The sequence below is a fragment of the Pleuronectes platessa genome, chromosome 15 (assembly GCF_947347685.1).
Source record: "Pleuronectes platessa chromosome 15, fPlePla1.1, whole genome shotgun sequence".
NCBI lineage: Eukaryota > Metazoa > Chordata > Actinopteri > Pleuronectiformes > Pleuronectidae > Pleuronectes > Pleuronectes platessa.
In genome coordinates, this window is record NC_070640.1 from 18,718,878 (window position 1) to 18,738,560 (window position 19,683).

The window sequence follows — 19,683 nt, forward strand, 5'->3', positions numbered from 1 at the left end:
TATTATATAAGTCATAGAAGTTTCTGTGATTTAAACATAGGAATATTTTGAAGATTATTTTCACTGCTTCACCAGCATGCCGACCTCTGACCTCTCATAGTGAGTCTCTCCAGCCGAGTGGAGGTCAACGACCAGAGGACACACGTCTGCAGCTGTTCTGAGTCTCTGCCTTCATCTGCACCCCTGTCATGTTGCCAACAAACACACACACACACAAAATGGTGCTTATCCTCATATGATTAAACCTCCAAATATATAGGCAGCTACACTGTGTGTGATGTTGTCGTCTTAAACACTCGTTTTGCATGAGAACCATTTGCTATAATTAGGGTTTGACATGTCTAATATATATTGTGATGTAACTCCTCATGTGGAGGCGGATGAGATGGTTGACAAGGTTTGAGAAGCCAAATCAAGCCTTCCTAATGTAGTGTAACAACGACAGTGAGGCAGACAGCAGGTGGTATAGCTTTTTATTGCGGGGCTACACACAACACAGAAAAACATGAACACAAGCCATGCTGGGTCAGTTTTACAAGAGAAAAACACAGTATAGTTTTAATGGAGACTACATATTATTTTTAAGATAAAAAGCAGGAAAGATGCAGAAAAGAGTTGTGGTAGAGATCTGCAACTTTTGGTCTTTACCACACATTCGCTTCTCAAATGCAACTTGGAGAAACAGGAAGTTGCCATGATCCTGATTAGACAATGCAGATGAAAAAGAGTGGATTTTAACGGAACACAATAGAAAGGCATCATGAACGAGAAGTCATCGTTCAACATGTACAGGTTGTACAGGGACTGCTGTCAAAAGCTACTTTCTGCTACATTTATATTTATCATATAACTATATATATATATGTATATATGCATATGTACTGAGTGTATGTTCCCTTGTACTGAATGTTAAAGAAAAGAAAAATAGAAGAGAAAAACTCACAGTTGAAAACTATATATGTATAAATTTCACATATTCTACAAGTAAGTCAATGTCCTGCAGTAAATTCCTGATAGAACATCCCCAATGTCTGATTGATAGTTAACAAACTGCACATTAAAGTATCAGTGATACTATTCAACAAAGGCACTGTGTATCTGCTTCTCTCGAGTAACATTGCAAGATATAACATTGAGGTTTTTTATTCCGGACGAGCCACTGTAGTGAGCTACTAGAAAGCGGTGCTGCCATTCAACCGGGTGTGTGAAGGTTTCATGTTGGTGTCGGATCGAGAAGGAGATCTGTCAATCATCTACAGTGCAGCTGACTGTAAAGTGGCATTGGGGTGAGTCTCTCTCAACCACAGCCGCACCAGTGAAGTGACACACTGTAGACTGCGGCAAACCATCACAGAGTGGAAAGGAACCCGGGCAGTGTCAGGTTACAGTGATTAATGACTGATATTAGCTTTTCTAATAATCACATCTTTGAAAAATACTGGCTGTTTCTTGTTATGCTGAAGAAACTTGGTGATTAATATCATTAGTTTTCAAAAAGCCAGGCAATGTTTTCACTAACATTTAGAGCATAGAAAATAGATGCAGCAGAAACCACGTTAGAAAATTAGTTTCAACTTCAACAAGGAGATGAAATTTGCGCAGACCAGAGAACCCACAAGTTGTGTGTTTATTTCAGGGAAATAAGAGAATGATGTGATTATGGTAATAACTTTATAATGGTCACTGAAACAAAATATTTACAGGTCACAGACTCTAACAAGTGGTTAATGGACATTCACAATGTGATTTAACAGAAACAAAGTGCAAAATAAAAAAAAGGGGGTGGCAGTACCCAACTGTGATCATGGGTTAGATAGAGCGGCAAAACAAGAAAAAAAAAGAAGTTTAGGTATGTAACAGGCAACAACAAAAGGCTCATTCAGTTAAAATGGGTTAAATGGGTTAACGGGTTAACGCTGTCATCCCGCATCTCAAACTATCAGGATTCATGACACAAAAAAATTGCTGTCATCCTACTTTAATCAGATTTTGAGAAACTTTAAATTGATAAGTCAAAACATTAAAACCTTATTTTAATATCGAGGCTGATTTAATGACCTCACCAAATAAAAAGTTCAGTCTTCACCTTAATTTACACAATGAAGTCAGTGTTGCTCTAATGTCCCTTTGCTCAATTCGTCCATCTATGCTAGACCACTCAAACAAACACTATGTACAGTGTTTACCAACTGATCACATGCTTCCTCTTTCATCTTCTCACTGACTCCAGCTGCTTTCATGTCACACATGGGATGTGGTCGCAGGGGTCAGAGGTCACTATCACTGTTCTGCCATAGAACATTTTAGTGTGGGCATTTCTCTTCATAGCTACAAAATATGCACACAATCTCTAAAATTTCAAATGACATCTGAGAAACACACAACCACAGGTGAGTAGGACTGACGGTTAATTTCGGGTGGAGGAGAGAGGAGTAACAAATGAGTTAAAGCAAAGACCCTGCATCCACCATGTGCTACTCGAGGTAAAAGGGAAATGTTCAGTAAGCCTGGCAGGCATCCAGGGTCTCCATTAAGGCTAATCTTTTTTTTAAGTATGGCTTTGTGTTAGCGTCTAAATCTGCCTTTGTGTCCAAACACGACAAAGGTGAAAAGTGAACACTTGTTAGTATAAGCAGATGTTATGAGAACTGTGAGCGACACTTAAACATCTCCTATCTGTATGACACAGTGGATACACTTGGACAAAAAATCCAACTAAAGCCAAACCACTGTCCTTAAGGTTTGGGCACTTGAGTGATGAACAGGCACTGCACATCAGAACGAGAAGACGGGAAACATGACGATATACCACGAGGTCAGGATTATCTTACAAATAAATCTGATAGTCTGATCTACTATAAATTTGTATGTAACAGCGGTTTGGTTATCCAACACTCTGAGTTAGAGGTAAACTATAAAACTATAGGAAACTGTTTTAAAAGTATAAGGTTCAGATTCCACACGGTGCTCAGTCAACTGCAAACAACTTCACCAACTGAGCATCAGATGAATCACAGTATGATGAAGACTCTGGAGCACACAACCAAATTGTCATAACTGACGAGGAAGGTGAAAAAAACTAACTAGAGAGAGAAATCAGGAGTGGAGTCAAATATCCATAATGGCAAACTGCGGCCCTGGAGTATTGTTGCAAGAACTACTTCAGAGGTGGATCTGAGCACTTTGGCAGATGTTGATGTACTTAATCATCTAACAATACAGTTAAAACTACTACGTACTCATTGGGTGTGAACGTCAACATGTTGACAGGTGTTACAGTTGGTGTTTGGCCTCTGTGGACTTAAGTTTAGACTCTTTACAGCACCTACTGTAAATGACATTGAATGCTACCAGATTAAAAAGGACCGACTCTACTTTGGATGACTGGTAGTACTGAACAGAACTGCAGCATATAATCCTGGCTAACTAGTGCAGTGTGAAAAAAAAATCTGTGTTAAAAAACAGGAACTTAAAAACAACAGGAGAACCGACCGGTCTGGTCCTTTAGAAGTAAGGCCCCAGCTTAATTTCCTTCAGAAAATCGAAAACGCACAAACTGTCTTGGTTGGTGTCAAGAAGTTCTGGTCAAAGGCAGTTGCATAAGGGGGTCAAAGACTTGAAAATCTGTTATCATGCTTGAGGCAGATATATGTTGAAGGATTCAGAGGAATTAGTCTCTGGCCTGATTCATCAGATGGCTGATTAGCACTGTTGGCTGATCATCTGCTGCAGCAAAGGGATCTGAGGAGAGAGGGATTCGTTAGTTTTAACAGAGATTGATGAAGATGTCTGTCGAGTCTAGTCTGTGCTGTCACATATTCATAAACCACAGCTATATATTATAATCAGGGTTCCAGCAGCTTTCAACAAGTTAAACTTTAGTCTTTTTAAAAACTTTTTAAGACCATAATGAATGAAATTTAAAGCCTTTGTTCAGTGTACTGTTATAAAATCTGATATGGGTCAGTCATCAGTTCCATGTTGGTCTTTGATAGTAGTTTTATAACAGCGTCTGAGTCACTGAGAAAGAAGAACACCACATGGTGACATTACAAACTATACATGCCACTAAAAGAATTCTCCTAAAGACATAATTTTAATTTTAATGGAGCTGGCATTAAAATTACGTTAACATAATTGAGAACTGACAGCAGACCTAGAACATAATATTTTTTACATGGGACTTTTTTTTAACCCCACAGAAACCCTGTGTATTATCTGTCACAGTACTTCCTCCATTTTGGAATGAAATCTAAAATATTTAAATTTTTCTTCAGAAAATGCAGGTGATTTCTGCAAAGTTAAAAAAAAATTTTTAAACTCATCTTCATTAAATAGCTCTAGTAAAGTACGGCAAGGGATTTTTGAGGAGCAAGCGCCCTCTCATGGTCAATCATAGCTAACCAGGGCGGGGCGTTAACACATTTCAGCAGAATCACCCGTGTGTTGACTAAATTAAGATGCAGCAGCAACTCAAAATAAAATGTTACAATTAATTAACCAAAATTAGCTTAAGATTAATAACAAAAAAATTAAGGTAAACCTTAGAAGAGGATTCTGATGACATACATTAACTAACTGCACAGATCAATTTCAGTCTCACCTTAGAGAGATCCACTCCAGTGAGGGCGTTGACGGAGACAGGGAGTTCAGCTAATAAACGGTTCACCTCTCCGGTCACACGGCTGCCCTCTCCACTCAGGATGACAATCTCTTTGGTCCTAGCAAGAGGTGCAGCCACTTTACTGGCAATCTGATAGAAAAACGACAGTAATTATGTTTGTCAATTCACTGGAGAAAAAAAACAACACATCATCCGTACATCTGAGGATTGACCATAACTGAGTGCGACTGGTACTGAAGACATCTCTGACGGATTTTAACTGGTGCACTAGTTTGCATAAACACATTGTTAGACAAGTTGCACATAAGGCATATGTAACAGAGGACATTAGTCTATAATGATAAACATACACGGCCAAGCATGTTAAGGAAACATTAGGAAATGCACTGGGAAGTGTCAGGAGAGACGTCTGCATTAATGCCGTTGATCCATAACTAACTTTAGTGGGTGTTTTAGTAGTTTATTGATGTTGGGGAATAAAATTGACTTCAGAATAGTCAACAATATTTCTTGTTCAAATTACACCAACTGTGATTATTTATCACACTTTCTGTTTAATTTAGAATAAGCTGTTCATGGATTACTTTAGTGCCAATCCTCTGGTGGGGAGGACAATGTATAATAAACCAAACTTCCCACATATTGGTAGTTTGCTCTAAGGCCAGCGGTGACTACATGTACATGTACAACACAGACCTTGGGCAGAGCCTCCAGGACCAGAGCAGTTTTAGCAGCATCTCCATACTGCAGATAAGCCTCAGCTTTCAACCTCATCTTCTCAGCCTCTGCTTTTCCAATCGCTTCAATGGAGGCGGCCTCGGCCTCCCCGATGCAGCGGATCTTCTCAGCCTCAGCCTGAGCCGTGAGCACCTTCTTTATCCTGGAGGGGGGTTCGAGAAGCATCAAAAGGAATTACTGGTCTTTACTTATGTTAGCAGACAGTTGAATTCTTTTATATGTGGTGTGTGCTAATTTGTTATATTAGTCAACAAATTATCATTAGTCTGGTACACATTTTTTGACCATTAAAAACTTCACATACGTTTCTATTTAAACTAAAAACATTATCCAGCTTTAATGCCTTTAAATCCTGTCTAGCATTAAGAAGACTTGCTGTATGTCTCATAATTTAGTCCCAGATGACTGAACCAGCCGCCGTGTCTGTGGTCTTGGCAGTCAGGACAATGGAGGCTAGAAGCATCTATCTTTTACCACATTTCTGTCGAAAGGTGTGTGTTCCGTTAACGGAGTCGTAGCTCATTGCTAGACAACCTATACAACACACAACGCAGCAGGAGATTCACAACAACAACAAATCCTCTGTATTATTCAGATGAGAGTTGGAGCAGCCGGGTGCAGTAGACAGAGGCAGGAAGAAATATTAATTCTGCTGCAGAGATCACATTGTGTTGACGGCATCCCGACATCATTGTCACTCTCTTGACATCTTCATAGTCAGTGTCCCCCCCCCCCCCCCGGATTTCAACAGACTTTATACTAGGAGGTGGGGCGTTCCCCCCCAAAATTGTAACATTGCGAGTAAATGGATAATGGGTGATTTTCTGTGGAATGTACTGAGAAGGGCTAACTGTGTGGATCTCCACTCACTTATGTCCCTCTGCAATCGTCTGCATCCTGTAGGCTTCAGCCTCAGCAGGTCTCTTTACAGTGCCGATGAGTTCCTTCTCAGTTCTGTCGATCTCCTTCTCCTCAATCGTGATCAGCTTCTTTCTTTGCACCACCTCGATCTCTATCTCCTCCAAACGTATCTTCTGCTGCTCTTTGGCTGCCTGCAGCTCATATGCCAGCTGAGCCTCTGCTTTCTAAAAGAGGCAGAAGGTTTTATTAATAGGCTACTGTCATGTTTGATGATGGAAGCTATAGGATATTCAGACCTATCTATTACCTTTGTGTTCACTTCCTGGTTAAAGGAAGCTTTCTGCATTTCCAGCTCTCTTTTGGAGTCGGCCATTTTTGTGTCAGCTAAGAACTTAACATCCATCATCTCCTTCTTGCACTCAGCTTCCTGTAAAAAACAGTGTGCACACAGTGATGACAGGGCGACGGATTCAGAGCAATTTGTTGGTTTGCTAATGTGATAGCTATTAAATCTCTGCAAGAGAGAGAAATGAAGTTCTTTAATTGCTCCTGTTTGTAGTTTGACTTTCCTCTAAAAGCTTGTCTTACCCTGATGCCAGCGTCTCTCTCAGCCTCTGCCACCCCGATGTCTGCATCCCTCTGTACTGCAGCTGTCTGAGATTTACCCAGGGAGCTCAGGTACTCCACTTTATCATACACATCCTGTCAGGGAGATGATTACATGTGGAGATATGGTATAGTTTAAACTCTTATAATTTACATGGCAACTGGAAACAGGTATATTTCAGTGATAAATATATAATGAAGCAAACTTAATCTTTGTAATTCTCATACCTTGATGGTGAAGCTGAGGATCTCGATGCCCATACGACCGACATCAGGTGATGCCACCTCTCGCACCAGGGTGGCAAATCTGTCTCTGTCTTGGTAAATCTGCTCAACAGTTAGGGTACCTAAAAGACGGAAACATTTGTTAGTGCCTTCCAGTTCCAACTGTTCCTTCTCCCATCACTGTCATCTAAGTGAAAGGTAGGACACTAGATAAGATCCTGTCTATGTCAAGAGAGAAAAATGACAAACATATCCTTGACATTGTCATATAGGCCCTGATCAGACCAAAAAGCTTAGGACAGAATCGTTCGTGTACAAATGTTCTTTTAAGTAATTTGGTCATAGTAATCTCCTTACAGTGTTCTTTTTTGTTTTAGTTTTTTTAACTTTTACCGGCTCTCATGTCAGTGTGTGTCGAGCATGTGGTGTCAGTAGAGACTGAATGAATGAATGCACACAGCTATGATGAACATTTTACGAATTTGTGTGTGATCAGACCTGTAGTTACCTCTGTCCACTTGTGATCGAATCACTCAGGACGTTAATACCAGGTTTGAACTGGATGTATGGAAAATTATCACTTTGTTATTCTCTACAAATAACTTAACTACTAAGCTGCTCTGTGGATGATGTTGAACATTTTGTTTGCATAAGCAGTTTATCTTACTAACTTTATTCGATCTAGGTTTTTCATTCTGATTACTAAAGTTAATTGATTAAAAAAAACATATATACTTTTAAGTGACCGAGACCGCATCAAAATTAAATGAATTCTTCCCTGACCAATACGCATCCTTCCCCTACATGTAGTAGACAAGTAGTAGACAACCACACAAACAAGCAAGGCCATGCAGCTAATGGAGGATACCCACCCAGGATGGCGCGCAGGTGACCCTCAAGGGTCTGCAGGATGACACTTTTGATCTCCACGACTGACTTCCCCAGGAACTGTTCGCAGGCATAACCCAGCAGTTCGTTCTCTGTCATCACCTTCACCTAGTGCCAACATGGACAAAGATCGTCAGCTGTATACACACAAACACAGGCACAGGCACAACACAAGCACAAATACAGGCATGCATAGGTGTGGCACACATAACATGACAACATTATCACTTATCACACACCATCAGTAAGATACAGAAAACAACTGAAAGTATATATAACATAATGGAACATACAAACAAAATATTAGTCTACAATGCTCTAGTGATAAAATGCATAAATCCTTGTTTGTTTTGAAGAGCAAATGCCCTACACTTATGTTCGTGCATCACTGCTATTGATATGCCAAAAAAAATCATAGACTGTGATAAGCTGCTTTAATTATTATCCAGAAAACATGACTCCAAACACATTATTAAAGCAGCTGTTGCATGGCTGGTATTGGAGATGAAAGGCTGCAGCAGTGATCACTGTAATTGTTATCTTGTATATAGACAGTATGCCTCAAGAAACAGGAGTGGCCGATACATAGAGCTCAGTCTACATGGCCAGATAAATTACAAATACATTTTGACTTAATTTTAGGATATTTTTGGGTAGTGCTTTTTTAATATCTTTGTTATTATAAATCTTTACATCGGTGATCAATGTCAGTGGATGCAGACATAAATCTGACTTCAAACCTATTCTTTCTTAAGATATTAGCAAAGCATTTAAGCAAAGCAAAGATATTGTTCCGGTTAAGATCTACATCTGAGTAAAAATGACATTGAAGAAAATGCAACATTAAAGCTGGATTCATGGCAATGCAGTGAGAAAACAAAATCTACTGCCGGTCCTGTTATTAAGTCAGAAACCTTTTAAATTTGAAGGAATTAAAGGAGGAAAAAAATCAATGCAATAACAGGAGGCTTAAAAGATAAACACAATGGGAGTCAGTCAGAGGTCACTTAAACAATCAGGAAATCAAAAAGTGTGTTTAAGACAGAGGGTCTTGGATGATGTACTCCACTGGAGCTGTAAGAGGAGAGAGAATGAGCTGGGTCCTTAGGCGAGAGGTCTGCACATGGTTTAAATTTGCAACATGCACTCATAACGGGGATGAGGGCAACACAATGTCAGGGAGGACGGACATCATTCCAATGTTGGTAAAGAGAAAAGGCTACAACTAAGCCAAACAACCACACAAAGGCCAGCTCAGACAGACAGCAGGGGGCGCCGTGCTGTGACTGGAATTAGGATTTGTGTGCTATGGTTTTTTCTTGCCCCTCAGTCCTGACCTTCTACCCCACACCCCCAATCATCCAACTCATGACACCACCCTACTCCCTGACTCCGCCAATCTCACAGTTCCTTAAAGAAACAAAACTGATCAAAACAAATAAAGAAAATGTGTCTTGACCACCTTTTCCTCATTTTGTGCTGTTCCTCAAAGGCCAGAAAATAAATTGAATGCTGGAAGACTTTCCTTCAATTTACGTGATCTACTGAAAATTGGTAGAAAAAACTAATCCTTCTCAAAGTTACATGGAAGAATATGATTTAATGGCAAAATGAAGTAAAAGCAATATCCTCAATTAACATTTTGCTGCTGGATCCCTCCATCTGATCCTAAACCTTTGGTGTCTTTTAAATCTAAGATGGATACAAAACCACTGTTGCCATTGCACACACTCCTCAGTGGCTGTTGCTTAGGTTGGACCAATGGAACAGAGGCATGATGTGCCTCTCTTTGAAGTGAACTGTGGGAGAGTGAGGGGCTGTTTGGCTCCAGACAGGGGACTCATTGTCAGCATGCATGTAGGAGAACACAGAGGAAAGGAACATCGGCATGACTGTGGCTAAAATACAGAACTGATAATGAGACATCAGGTTTTGAAACGCAGAAACGAAAAACTGACATGCAGACAAAAAAGGAAAATATATAACAACAGGATATCATTTGAAATGGAAAGGCTGAAAAATGGTGGTATTTTATCGTACAAGTTATCAGAGAGAAAATCCACCATAGAAAGCTATTTTTCTTTTCATTTCATGACACTAGTTTAGAATCTCTTACAGACATGAGCACATTTCCTTAAGATCCAAGTCCAGACTGGGTATCCATGACTGATGTTGCTCAATGACATGTAAAACTGATTTAATTACAGTAGTTTGTGTTTACTTTCTTTCTCTGACATTGTTATAGAGTGATGATAGAAAGGTTCTCCTTGTCTAATTGATGTTTACTATCTTTCAATCTCCGGGATAGAGAGCGGAGACAGAGGAAGTAGGTTAATTTATGTTTCTAACTTTAACGTTTGAGCACTCTATGTATGATGTGAAGTAGATAAATTGTATGAGGAATTTTATTCTATCGTGGATTTTCTCTTCAACATTACAATTTGTCAAATGAACAGAGTTTATTTTTCCAGCTCTAGAAATAACCCCGTTCCTGTCAAATTGGGACAAAGCTCACTGAACCACTGAAAATAACATGATTAATAAGATTGTGTGTGTTTTTCTGACACAGTGCTAATGTCAGTCTGAGTGCAACTTGGTCAGGTAAGTTTAATTAGTTGTTGTTCTGCTGGGATGTTAATCATGCAGAAAACCATCCGTTTCGAAATTTGTGTGTAAATCTACATGTCCCTAGATCAAAATGCAGGTGTACATCTTAACTTGACTCCCGTGTATGAAGAACCACCTCTGCTGTGATGCCATGGGAGATGCCAGAAAAAAGGAAAGGGGTGGTAGGGTTAGTGGAGTCTGAACTGGCATTCTCAGAAAAGAGTGGTGATTTACCTGAGCCACCCCAGTGACAGTAATAGCTACACCCTCCGCTGTCTCTACATCCTCACACTTGGGCTGCAGGGTCATAATCTCAAGCGTTATCCTGTGAAGAATGTGGAAAAATATAAAATAAAAATTGACATGTTCGGAGGGAAAGCAAATGAAGGGAAGGGCCAGAACATAAGGAAAAAAACAGGACAAAGTGAAACCATTCACCCAAGGACTCCAGATCACTAACAGCGGAGAGCAAAATGAGATGCTGTCCACAAGACAAATCTTGTAGAGTTTAGGTTTTTGTCAGATTTTTGTTTATAAAATGCAACCTGCATTTTGCATTGGTTTTCCTAAACCTTTTTACTGCCATTTATATAGATAGCATCCATTTAGTGCCCCCATTGCCATGGGTGACTAAGAGTTCAGCTTTATGGTGAAGACCAAGTTTTTGACAGTTGATTGTCTCCTTTTGACTGCAGAAGAAAAAGCAATGGTGATGAGGAAAACAAACAGACACACAGACAGACAGCGTTAGCTTGTTAGTGGAACCATTTTCCTGAGTCGTCCTTTGGTCCTGAGCACTAGCCACTTGTTGTTGTTTTTTTCAGGGTCTTTTGAAATGCATTACCTGAGCCACCCCTGTCACATCCAGGGGAACACCCTCCGAGGTTTCGATATTCTCACAGCGACAGAGGATGGTCATAACCTCCAGAGACATTCTACGTAGGCAGGCAGGCAGCAGGAATAGCAGAGGCAAAACAGTAAGTTGAACAACAGCTGTTAGGAATGTCAGTAACCATGGTCAAGAGGAAGAAGACAGAGACGGGGTGAAGGACACAACCTGGCCTCGTGCTTATGCTGTTTTTTTGGCTTTGAAGGTTGTTTCATGTTTGGACGCGCTGCTTGCAACCTGTCTCAGAAAGCCAGAGCTGTCAAAGGTACAGCTGAGCTAATCTTGCCTCTTGTTAATAGATGTTTAAATAAACTAGGACAAAGGGCAAGATCCACAGATTAAAACTCCGATCAGTGTTGACAGGATTCTTGATCCCAGAGACTCTCCAAGATTACATTTGTATGGAGATTACCCAGGACTGTGCTTCACAAACTATCATATCCTCAGCTTCAATACTGGACTGGCTGGATTGTTTATGTAAGGTTCTGTTTCATAGCTGATAAAACAGCCAGAGCTGTCCCTTCATAATAAAACATGACTTGTCTCGGCGTCAGTACACAGATATGGGAGGCAGACAGCAGCAACAGTTGGAGAGAAAGCTCTCTGGTTAAAAGCTCCACCTCCCCCTTCCTTCTCAAGAATTGGATCAATGAGTCAGAGGCCTGGACATTAACATGATTACTGCAGCATGAGCGGGAAGCTATGCTCCTTCCTCCTGTCTTTACGATGCCGCACAGCTACTACTGGCTTATGCACACAGGGCTTTTAGCTCGAATGGTTACTGCTCTGAGGAGAAGCAAGAGCATCTCTTCTCTGTTCATCATCCAGGAAAGCATCTGAAATAATGATCAAACTGCACGTCACCAAAATAAAAATAGGCAAGAGGGGCTTCTTGGGTCAGCTTGTCACTTAATGGGTTTTTATAAATCTACACAGGCGTCAAGTTGATTTGGTTGTTGAGGTCTACCATTACGTTTCCTAGCAACTAAACTAGCTTAATGGGAAATCTGTATCCTGAAGGAGACACACTAGTGCTAAGAAAAGGTGAGACTGACACCAGACAGAGCTAAGCAGGTTAGCAAAGAAGAAACAAAAAGGCAGGCAAAAAGTAAAAACAGAGAAAAAAATAAGAAACTGGCACGCCAGAGACAAGGATTATCATCACGGATTAGGTCATTTTCATAAATTTTCCAGTTGGTTTAGTGAGAAAAGCTATATTTAAAAAAAGCCCTCAGACAATTCAGGCTTATGAGAAAAATATTTACACTTAAAATGGAAAGTGTTGATATTTCGCTTCACCTCTCCCCCAAAAAATTCGGGATAGCCTCTCAGTTAATGTTTGTAAGTTTACTTGCAAGTTAAAATTATAATGTAATGTTGACTTAACTATGACGTTTGTGTGGAGGCTCCAAATGTGTACAAAATTTACTGGCATATATAATCTTTGGCTCGTTAAATCAGAATAATCCGAGATTACCTCTAAGAGCCCTCGTGTTCCATGCTACATCATTTGGTCCATTTTTGCTTAAATGTGTAATTAGTCAGACATGAAAATATTTCACTTCAAGCTGTTCAAAGACAGGCCAGAGTCTGTAAAAATAGAACTGCAAATACAACCCGCTTTACTGAAATTCAATCAGCAACTTGGGTCACTAATCAAAGTTAGCAAATTTTAGAGAGATTAGTTTAATGCTTCACTGAGGCTTAAAGGTCAAACACAGAGCTAGTCAAAAAGGGTCAGTGCAGCCGCTGTAGTTTCTGTGTTATTGTTGTTTGTAATTTAGACTTGATTAAAGTCAGACTAAAGGTTTGCTTTTTTGGTAACAGGCTCTGAGAAAGGGATACATACATTCGATTTGGTTGTGTTTTTTTGGGCAAATGAATCATATGCAACTTCTTTCCAGTTTGTTTCCCGTTTGATTATCTTTTTGCTGTGTCTGTAAATCAGATGGTAGGTCAACATACTAAAAGGTAATCCTGACCTTGCTGTTATGTATCATCTACCTATTTTTCCAGTGGTAACTCTGTAGCTGGCCTGTTGGTGCTGCATTTAAAACCAGAAGACAGTGAGGAGCCGCTGTGTTTACACATCTGTTAAACATTAGCTTTTAATATTGATGTTGTTTATCTTGAGTCACCATAACTTTTTTATTCCTCAATGGACTGTATAAGGGCCAGAACGAGAGAAGAACCATCCGTCCTTCTCAATAAAAACAGGGTAAATGCATATAAAATCAAAATGAGGACATCCACATTTTTATAAAATGTAGATCAATGAAAATTAACATTACAATGGTTTTGACAATTTCACATTTGCCTGCAGCACTCAAACCTGTTATGCCAGCAGTTTAAAAGACAAAGCTTTTTTTTTTTTTTTTTTTTTAAATAGGTGTCAAGTGAATCTCTACTCACGGAAATATCAAGCCATTCTGTTTTTAGCAAATATCCAGTCACAAAATTAAATAGTGCATTTGTTAGGAACAATTTTCTGCACAACTCAGTATTTACAGCACCAGGACAGTGTAAATATGAATGCCTGATTACATTACACTGCATGTCATTTGGCAGATGCTTATCCAAAGCGACTTACATTTCGAGATTTCAACATCTATGAGGGAACATTTAGGCATTCAGTATCTTGCCCAAGGAGAACTCTGCATGCATATGGGGAACAGGATTGAACCACCAACCTCTTGGTTGGAGGACGACCACTCTACCCCTTAGAGCTATGAAACAAACATAGCGGGTTTCGGGTTCTTTAGGGATGAATTTGTTGTGGGCGTGCTTTTTTCATTGGATTTGTTGACAATAAGAAAAAAAAATATCATCACCAGTCACCCATATCTTAAAAATGTTTCTCCTTTATAAATAATAAAATTATATAATATCTTTTGCTGATGTTTAGTTGACACATGCCCTAAGGCTGATGCTTAATAAAAACTCAGAAAGAAAATGGAAATACAACCACCGTTGAAGAGCATTAACCCTCTCAACAAAGGCAATGAAAGACTCTGCAATATCACAAATTAAATTTTAGCCTAGTGTTTGCGGAGAAATGCATGGTAACGGAATGGTGGAAAGTAGGACAGTTATTTCAAATCTGTGGTTAAGAGCTGTAGAATCCCTCTTCCTGACTGAGATTGTGCGCACTGTGCCATTTAAGAAGACTTCATAGCTCTAAGGGACACTTTAACAATGTCTATGACTTGAACCTAGAGCAGACATGTCTTACCTCTGGATGTCAGATATGAGCCACCAGGCCCATGCCCAGCCTCCAACGACATACGTCTTATTATCTGAGCCACAGCAGCCACCTTTAAAACAATACAGAGGAAACAGATGTCACATGGCAACAGGATAAGTCTCAGTTTTTAATAGTTTGAATAAAATAAATGCCAATCTTAAATGACTTTAAACAGCTAAAAAACAACATTGAGCATGCAGTCAATTTAAAACATTTACACATGATGCATTCATATTCACAGGGCATGTGAAGGAATACTTTTGTATTAATATATCTATACATTGTTCAGTAATTGACCAGTAGGTTAAATTTCAAGCTCATGGTAGTGTAGGAGTAAAAAGAAACATCAACACTGAGACCCTGACCCACTTTCCACGCTCTGCAAGGGTTCACATCATAACGTCCCCCATCCCGTTACATCCAACGTTGTTCTGCCATTCAGTTTTAAAAACCCAACCTAAATTACTTATATGTGCGATGTTATTTAAAACCATTTTGGGTGTTTTCTTACAAATTTCGCAAAAGCTACTACTCTTTTTTTTATTTTCTCGTCTTCTTTATTCCCAGGTCATGTGTTGTCAAGCATTTGTAACTGCATGTGTTAATTTCCCAAAATGTTGTGAACAGTCCAACAGACGTTATAATGGGATAAAAACATATACATGTACATAATGTGGTTATGGGTATAACCTTGCTTAGGTTAGAGTAACTGTAAAATAAGGTCACAGGGTGTGTCTTATCCAGACTAATGTCTCAATCGGGTTAATATTGAAATATTGGTGTCTATTAACACAGTCAGGGTTTGTTCCAGTGGTGTCACATTAGGAGCATGTCACTTATCTCTGCTTTCTGGTGCCACTTTTGTTCCTTGATAAATGTTACTTCTCTGCCATTCATAGGCAGGCAGTCAGTATTTAGTTTTCTCAAACCAAGCAGGTTTAGAAGCATGAAACCCTTGTGCATTCTTTTGAATGTAAATGCTTGGTCTGTCTCAACCCACTCGGATTTAAACGTTCTGCTCGACTTTGAAGTAGAAATAAGTCAAACAATCGCTTTTCCTCATAGATCATAATATCTACTGAGATGCATGTTAGGTTAGGCAACATATATCGGTCGCGATCAGTGGCCTTGCTCTGATAGCCTGATTTGGAGTGTTAAGTGTGACATTCCCAGCTGTCACACGTAAACGTACGGATGGAGGAGGGGGGGAGCTGGGCTAGCTTTACTAACACATACACCCCTATAACCAAACATTACAGCAGGACACACTGAAACTTTCTCATCAACAGAAATATTAGCGAAAACAGACAGAAAATAGAAATATTGTGAAATTTAAACATTAACAGAGATTATTTCAAATTATCAACTAACTCTGCCTTCTTGACTCTTTCTTGACTGTTGGACCAGGGACTGACCAATGCGCAGGATGCATAATATTAAAAGATATGTTTTGGATACATTCTCTTATGATATAATCTAACGCATTGCAGACAGAGTAGAATGGGTATTTCAATGACGGATTGAGGGTGGGGCAGGCTTTTACTATCAAAGTTCACATCGCTGCCAAATGTCATTGCCAGCTAAAGTTGTAGGCAGACGTGCTATGAAATACTCAGAGCTACACACCACTTTAGTCCTAGTTGCTCTGGTCTACCACTGGCATTACTGAGATTCCTGACAGCATTCAGTGCACGGTGGGGGGAGGGGCTCCAAGCAAATTAATGAAAGTTTTTACAAGCGGATAAAGTAAAACCCATCTTCAACATCACTTTTGGGATTGCAGTGTTGGTTCTTGAAAAGTCACATAGACACAACCCACTGGTGAAGTGGTGTTTTTTCACATATTTCACAATTCCACCACTAAATTATGCTTTGTCACAGTCTATGTTCCTCTACGTGTTGACCGACATTTGCTCACAATGGAAAAATCCCAACGAGGTTTCTGCTTTGTGTTTTATCAAAAGTGGATAGACAAGAAACCACCGTGACAGATTCAGTTACGGGGGCTGTGCTAGCAATCACTTGTGCAATGGAGTGTCAAACCACATTTATAAACTGACACGCAACTTCTTCTTTTTTTTCCACAGAGTTTAAAGGTCAGATATTCGTAATAGTCATTCCATATTATAAATCAATGGAGAAAGCAGCAACATGTCGTTTAGTTTAGGTTATATTGTCACCTGATAACACAGAAATGACTGACTCAATAAGTAGATCCTCAGATGTTAAAACAGAATTCTGATTGAAGGAAAATCCAGTGTCAGTCTGCGTGAGCGAAACTTTGACACACAAGAGGAGGCGCTGGCCCCCGAGTCTTTATGTAAGGGGCCCCTGGGATTAAGAAAATTCCTGGGTAGTGTGTGCCAAAACATGAGTTTATCCCTCTTAATTTTATTAATGTAGATTAGCTTTTTAGAATAACCATATCCCACAACCAGCGATCAGATACAGGGATATAAAATAAATCTAAATTGACTGCATCGCTGCTGTTGTAAACATTTCCCTAATGGCTGTTCTATAATAATCAAGTGAGAGCAACCCCGTGATCAAACGTGACACCCGGGAAACAAACATGGGAACAGACGTGGAAACACAACAAATCAAACCCCCATCCTCAGCAGCCAGGCCAGATGAGGACAGCCATCGTCTAAAATGAAGGCGAGTGGAGAAAACAGGTGGATTTCAAATGAAAATACTACCGACGAGAAACCCATAAACGTCGGTGTAACGTAGTGAACATGGCGGTTTGTCTCTCCGTTTTTATTTTTTTTAAACCACAAGTGGGTTGTTGTAGTATTACACGTACATTCCGCCCGTTTTAACGCATTTGTACGTGAGATACTGTTGAAATAAAAGGCTAGGACTATGTGTTCGCCATTCTTCTGGGTTTTCCCCGTTACACCCCCGTCAGATCCAGGTAATAGACAGGGGCCCATAGAGCGAAAATACGTAGTATAGAGAAGAAAAAAAAAACGTTACCTGAAACTACAAGGGCTTCGTTTGGTCCAACGGTATGACAGTTTCCCATTTTATCGACAGAAAAATAGCTCGTATTCACACCGACTCCTCGCACACTAAAACAATTCAAGTTAATAAACTCGATTTCTCCTGTTTTTTATCAAACCGTGGACGCTTTTTCCAGCACACTCGCTCCACGCCCCTATCGATGTTTCTCTTTTTTCAAAATGGAGTCGATCGACGAATTTGTCCAGTTAACCAATGAACCAACAGCTCGTTTCCGCCTAGCACTTTCAACATAAAACTTCAGTTGGTTAAAATACCCTTAAGTGTTCTATTTTGAAGGTACTATAAAAAACATCCGTCTATTTTTTTCCTTCGCTTAACCCAGCCGATCGAGCCCTCCTCCACAGAGCAGGATACCATGTCACAATAAAAATAAAGGCGTGGTTGTTTAAATGTCCACTCACGCAAGCAGTCCCTATTCCTGAGAGTAGTAGTAATGTTCCTGTAACATGAGTCCCATATGTTATCAATGAAACGTGCATGGGTTGCTGTGATGTAGAAAGGCTATATGTCTGTGGTATGGGGTCCGGGTATCCCCACACCACAGGTGTTCTTACACGTCCTTTAATAAAACATCTTAAATCAAAAATCTTGTCAAATTGGGGTTCCGCTGTTTAATTTGTGTCGGTTAAGGGATTCTTTACGTGCAAGATGTTAAGAAGCACTGATGTAGGAGGCGACTCCAAACCCAAAACCTGAGAGACTGGCATTGCAATTGTCTCTGTATGCATGTGTTATGCATGGTGAACCAGGAGGATAAAGCCTGGAGTGGGGGTGGCTCGCCCCAAAGGCCCTCAGGCTCCTACTCTTTGCAGAGACAATTTGAATAGCATTCAGTAGAGCACATAGCAAAACACCCTATCTTTATCTGGCTGGATGGTTGGTTGCTTGGTTAGTTGATGTTTTGTTGGTTGAGTGGATGGTTGATGCTTTGTGGGTTGATGTTTTGTTGGTTGGCTGGTTAGTTGGTTGGGTGGTTGCTTGGCAGGTGTTACCTATAGGTTTGTTGTACAGTTAGTTTTGATGTTATGTATAACACGCACAAATTATTAGATACTTGTAATTATATAAGATCGGTAATTTTTCTGTCAGGTTGCCTTGTAAAAACTGGACAAACCAAGGACAAGAGATGAAAATGATCTTATACAGCTAACTCTAGCTCATTTACAGTGTTTTGTCTGTTGATTAATGAGAATTGTCCCTATCAAATAAATTAACAAAGATAACAACACAGATTCTGACTTTGAGATTTGAGTACATGGTCTGCAGCTGTTTGATAACCGACAGTGCTCCTCAGAAACAGTTCACTTTAACTGCTGCTGATGGCGATGGTTTGAGATTTGTTTTGCAACATAAGTTGGGTGCAAAATTGTCATACTAAAACTCTTCATAACAGGAAGTGGATTATGACATTTCCACCATGCACAGACAAGGCTCCAGTCTCATGTCTGCCTCATCCCACAGCCCCAGTGCTGTACTGGAGACTGGAGGTGTGTTTGTCTCCCCCACTGCCTTCTCTTTTCATGGTCGGCTGTGTTTCCTCTTTGGCCCGGCTTCCAGCAGGAACGACCCATACTGGTTTCCTTCCAGCTTCCTTCAGTAAATATACCCACCCATCTTACCCAGTAAAGTCCAGCGAGGCAGTTTGATACTGGTGTCAGCAGAATTTACATCTAATATCCAGTTAGATGACTTCCCATGAATAAATGACTGCCTGCGGCCCCTTCTGTTGTGAGCTGCAAGTAGTGTATACTGTGAAATGTTTATTTTGAGGGCGTTCACCTAATAACGTTTATCCCCCCATTCCCCAAGAGAATAAATGATAAACATGGTGATCTGTTATGAATGATATGGGACGATGCAGGAAATAAATAAATATCCAACGTAGACATGAATGTAATTGCAAAGACAAATGAAAACAAAGGAGGCTGATGGAGAAATGCTCTATAAAAAGGTGCTGTGTGGCTTTTTGTTGTT

The 19,683-nt window shown here is 40.0% G+C and overlaps 1 protein-coding gene across 2 annotated transcripts; it reads right to left on the reverse strand.

Annotated features, from left to right (window-relative positions):
• Positions 1-456: 456 nt before the first annotated feature.
• Positions 457-17,887, reverse strand: LOC128457671 (flotillin-2a). Of its 2 annotated transcripts, none has more exons than XM_053442468.1 (11): positions 17,662-17,887; positions 14,671-14,752; positions 10,784-10,874; positions 7,927-8,050; positions 7,058-7,176; positions 6,812-6,925; positions 6,531-6,650; positions 6,233-6,447; positions 5,321-5,504; positions 4,604-4,753; positions 457-3,741 (listed from the first exon to the last, which is right to left on the reverse strand). In XM_053442468.1, exons 1-11 carry the CDS (start codon positions 17,708-17,710, stop codon positions 3,703-3,705), a joined length of 1,287 nt encoding a protein of 428 aa, XP_053298443.1. In that variant the 5' UTR covers positions 17,711-17,887; the 3' UTR covers positions 457-3,702. The 2 variants fall into 2 exon arrangements, with proteins under 2 accessions (XP_053298443.1, XP_053298444.1); XM_053442469.1 differs by lacking the exon at positions 10,784-10,874 and adding an exon at positions 11,394-11,484.
• Positions 17,888-19,683: the final 1,796 nt, after the last annotated feature.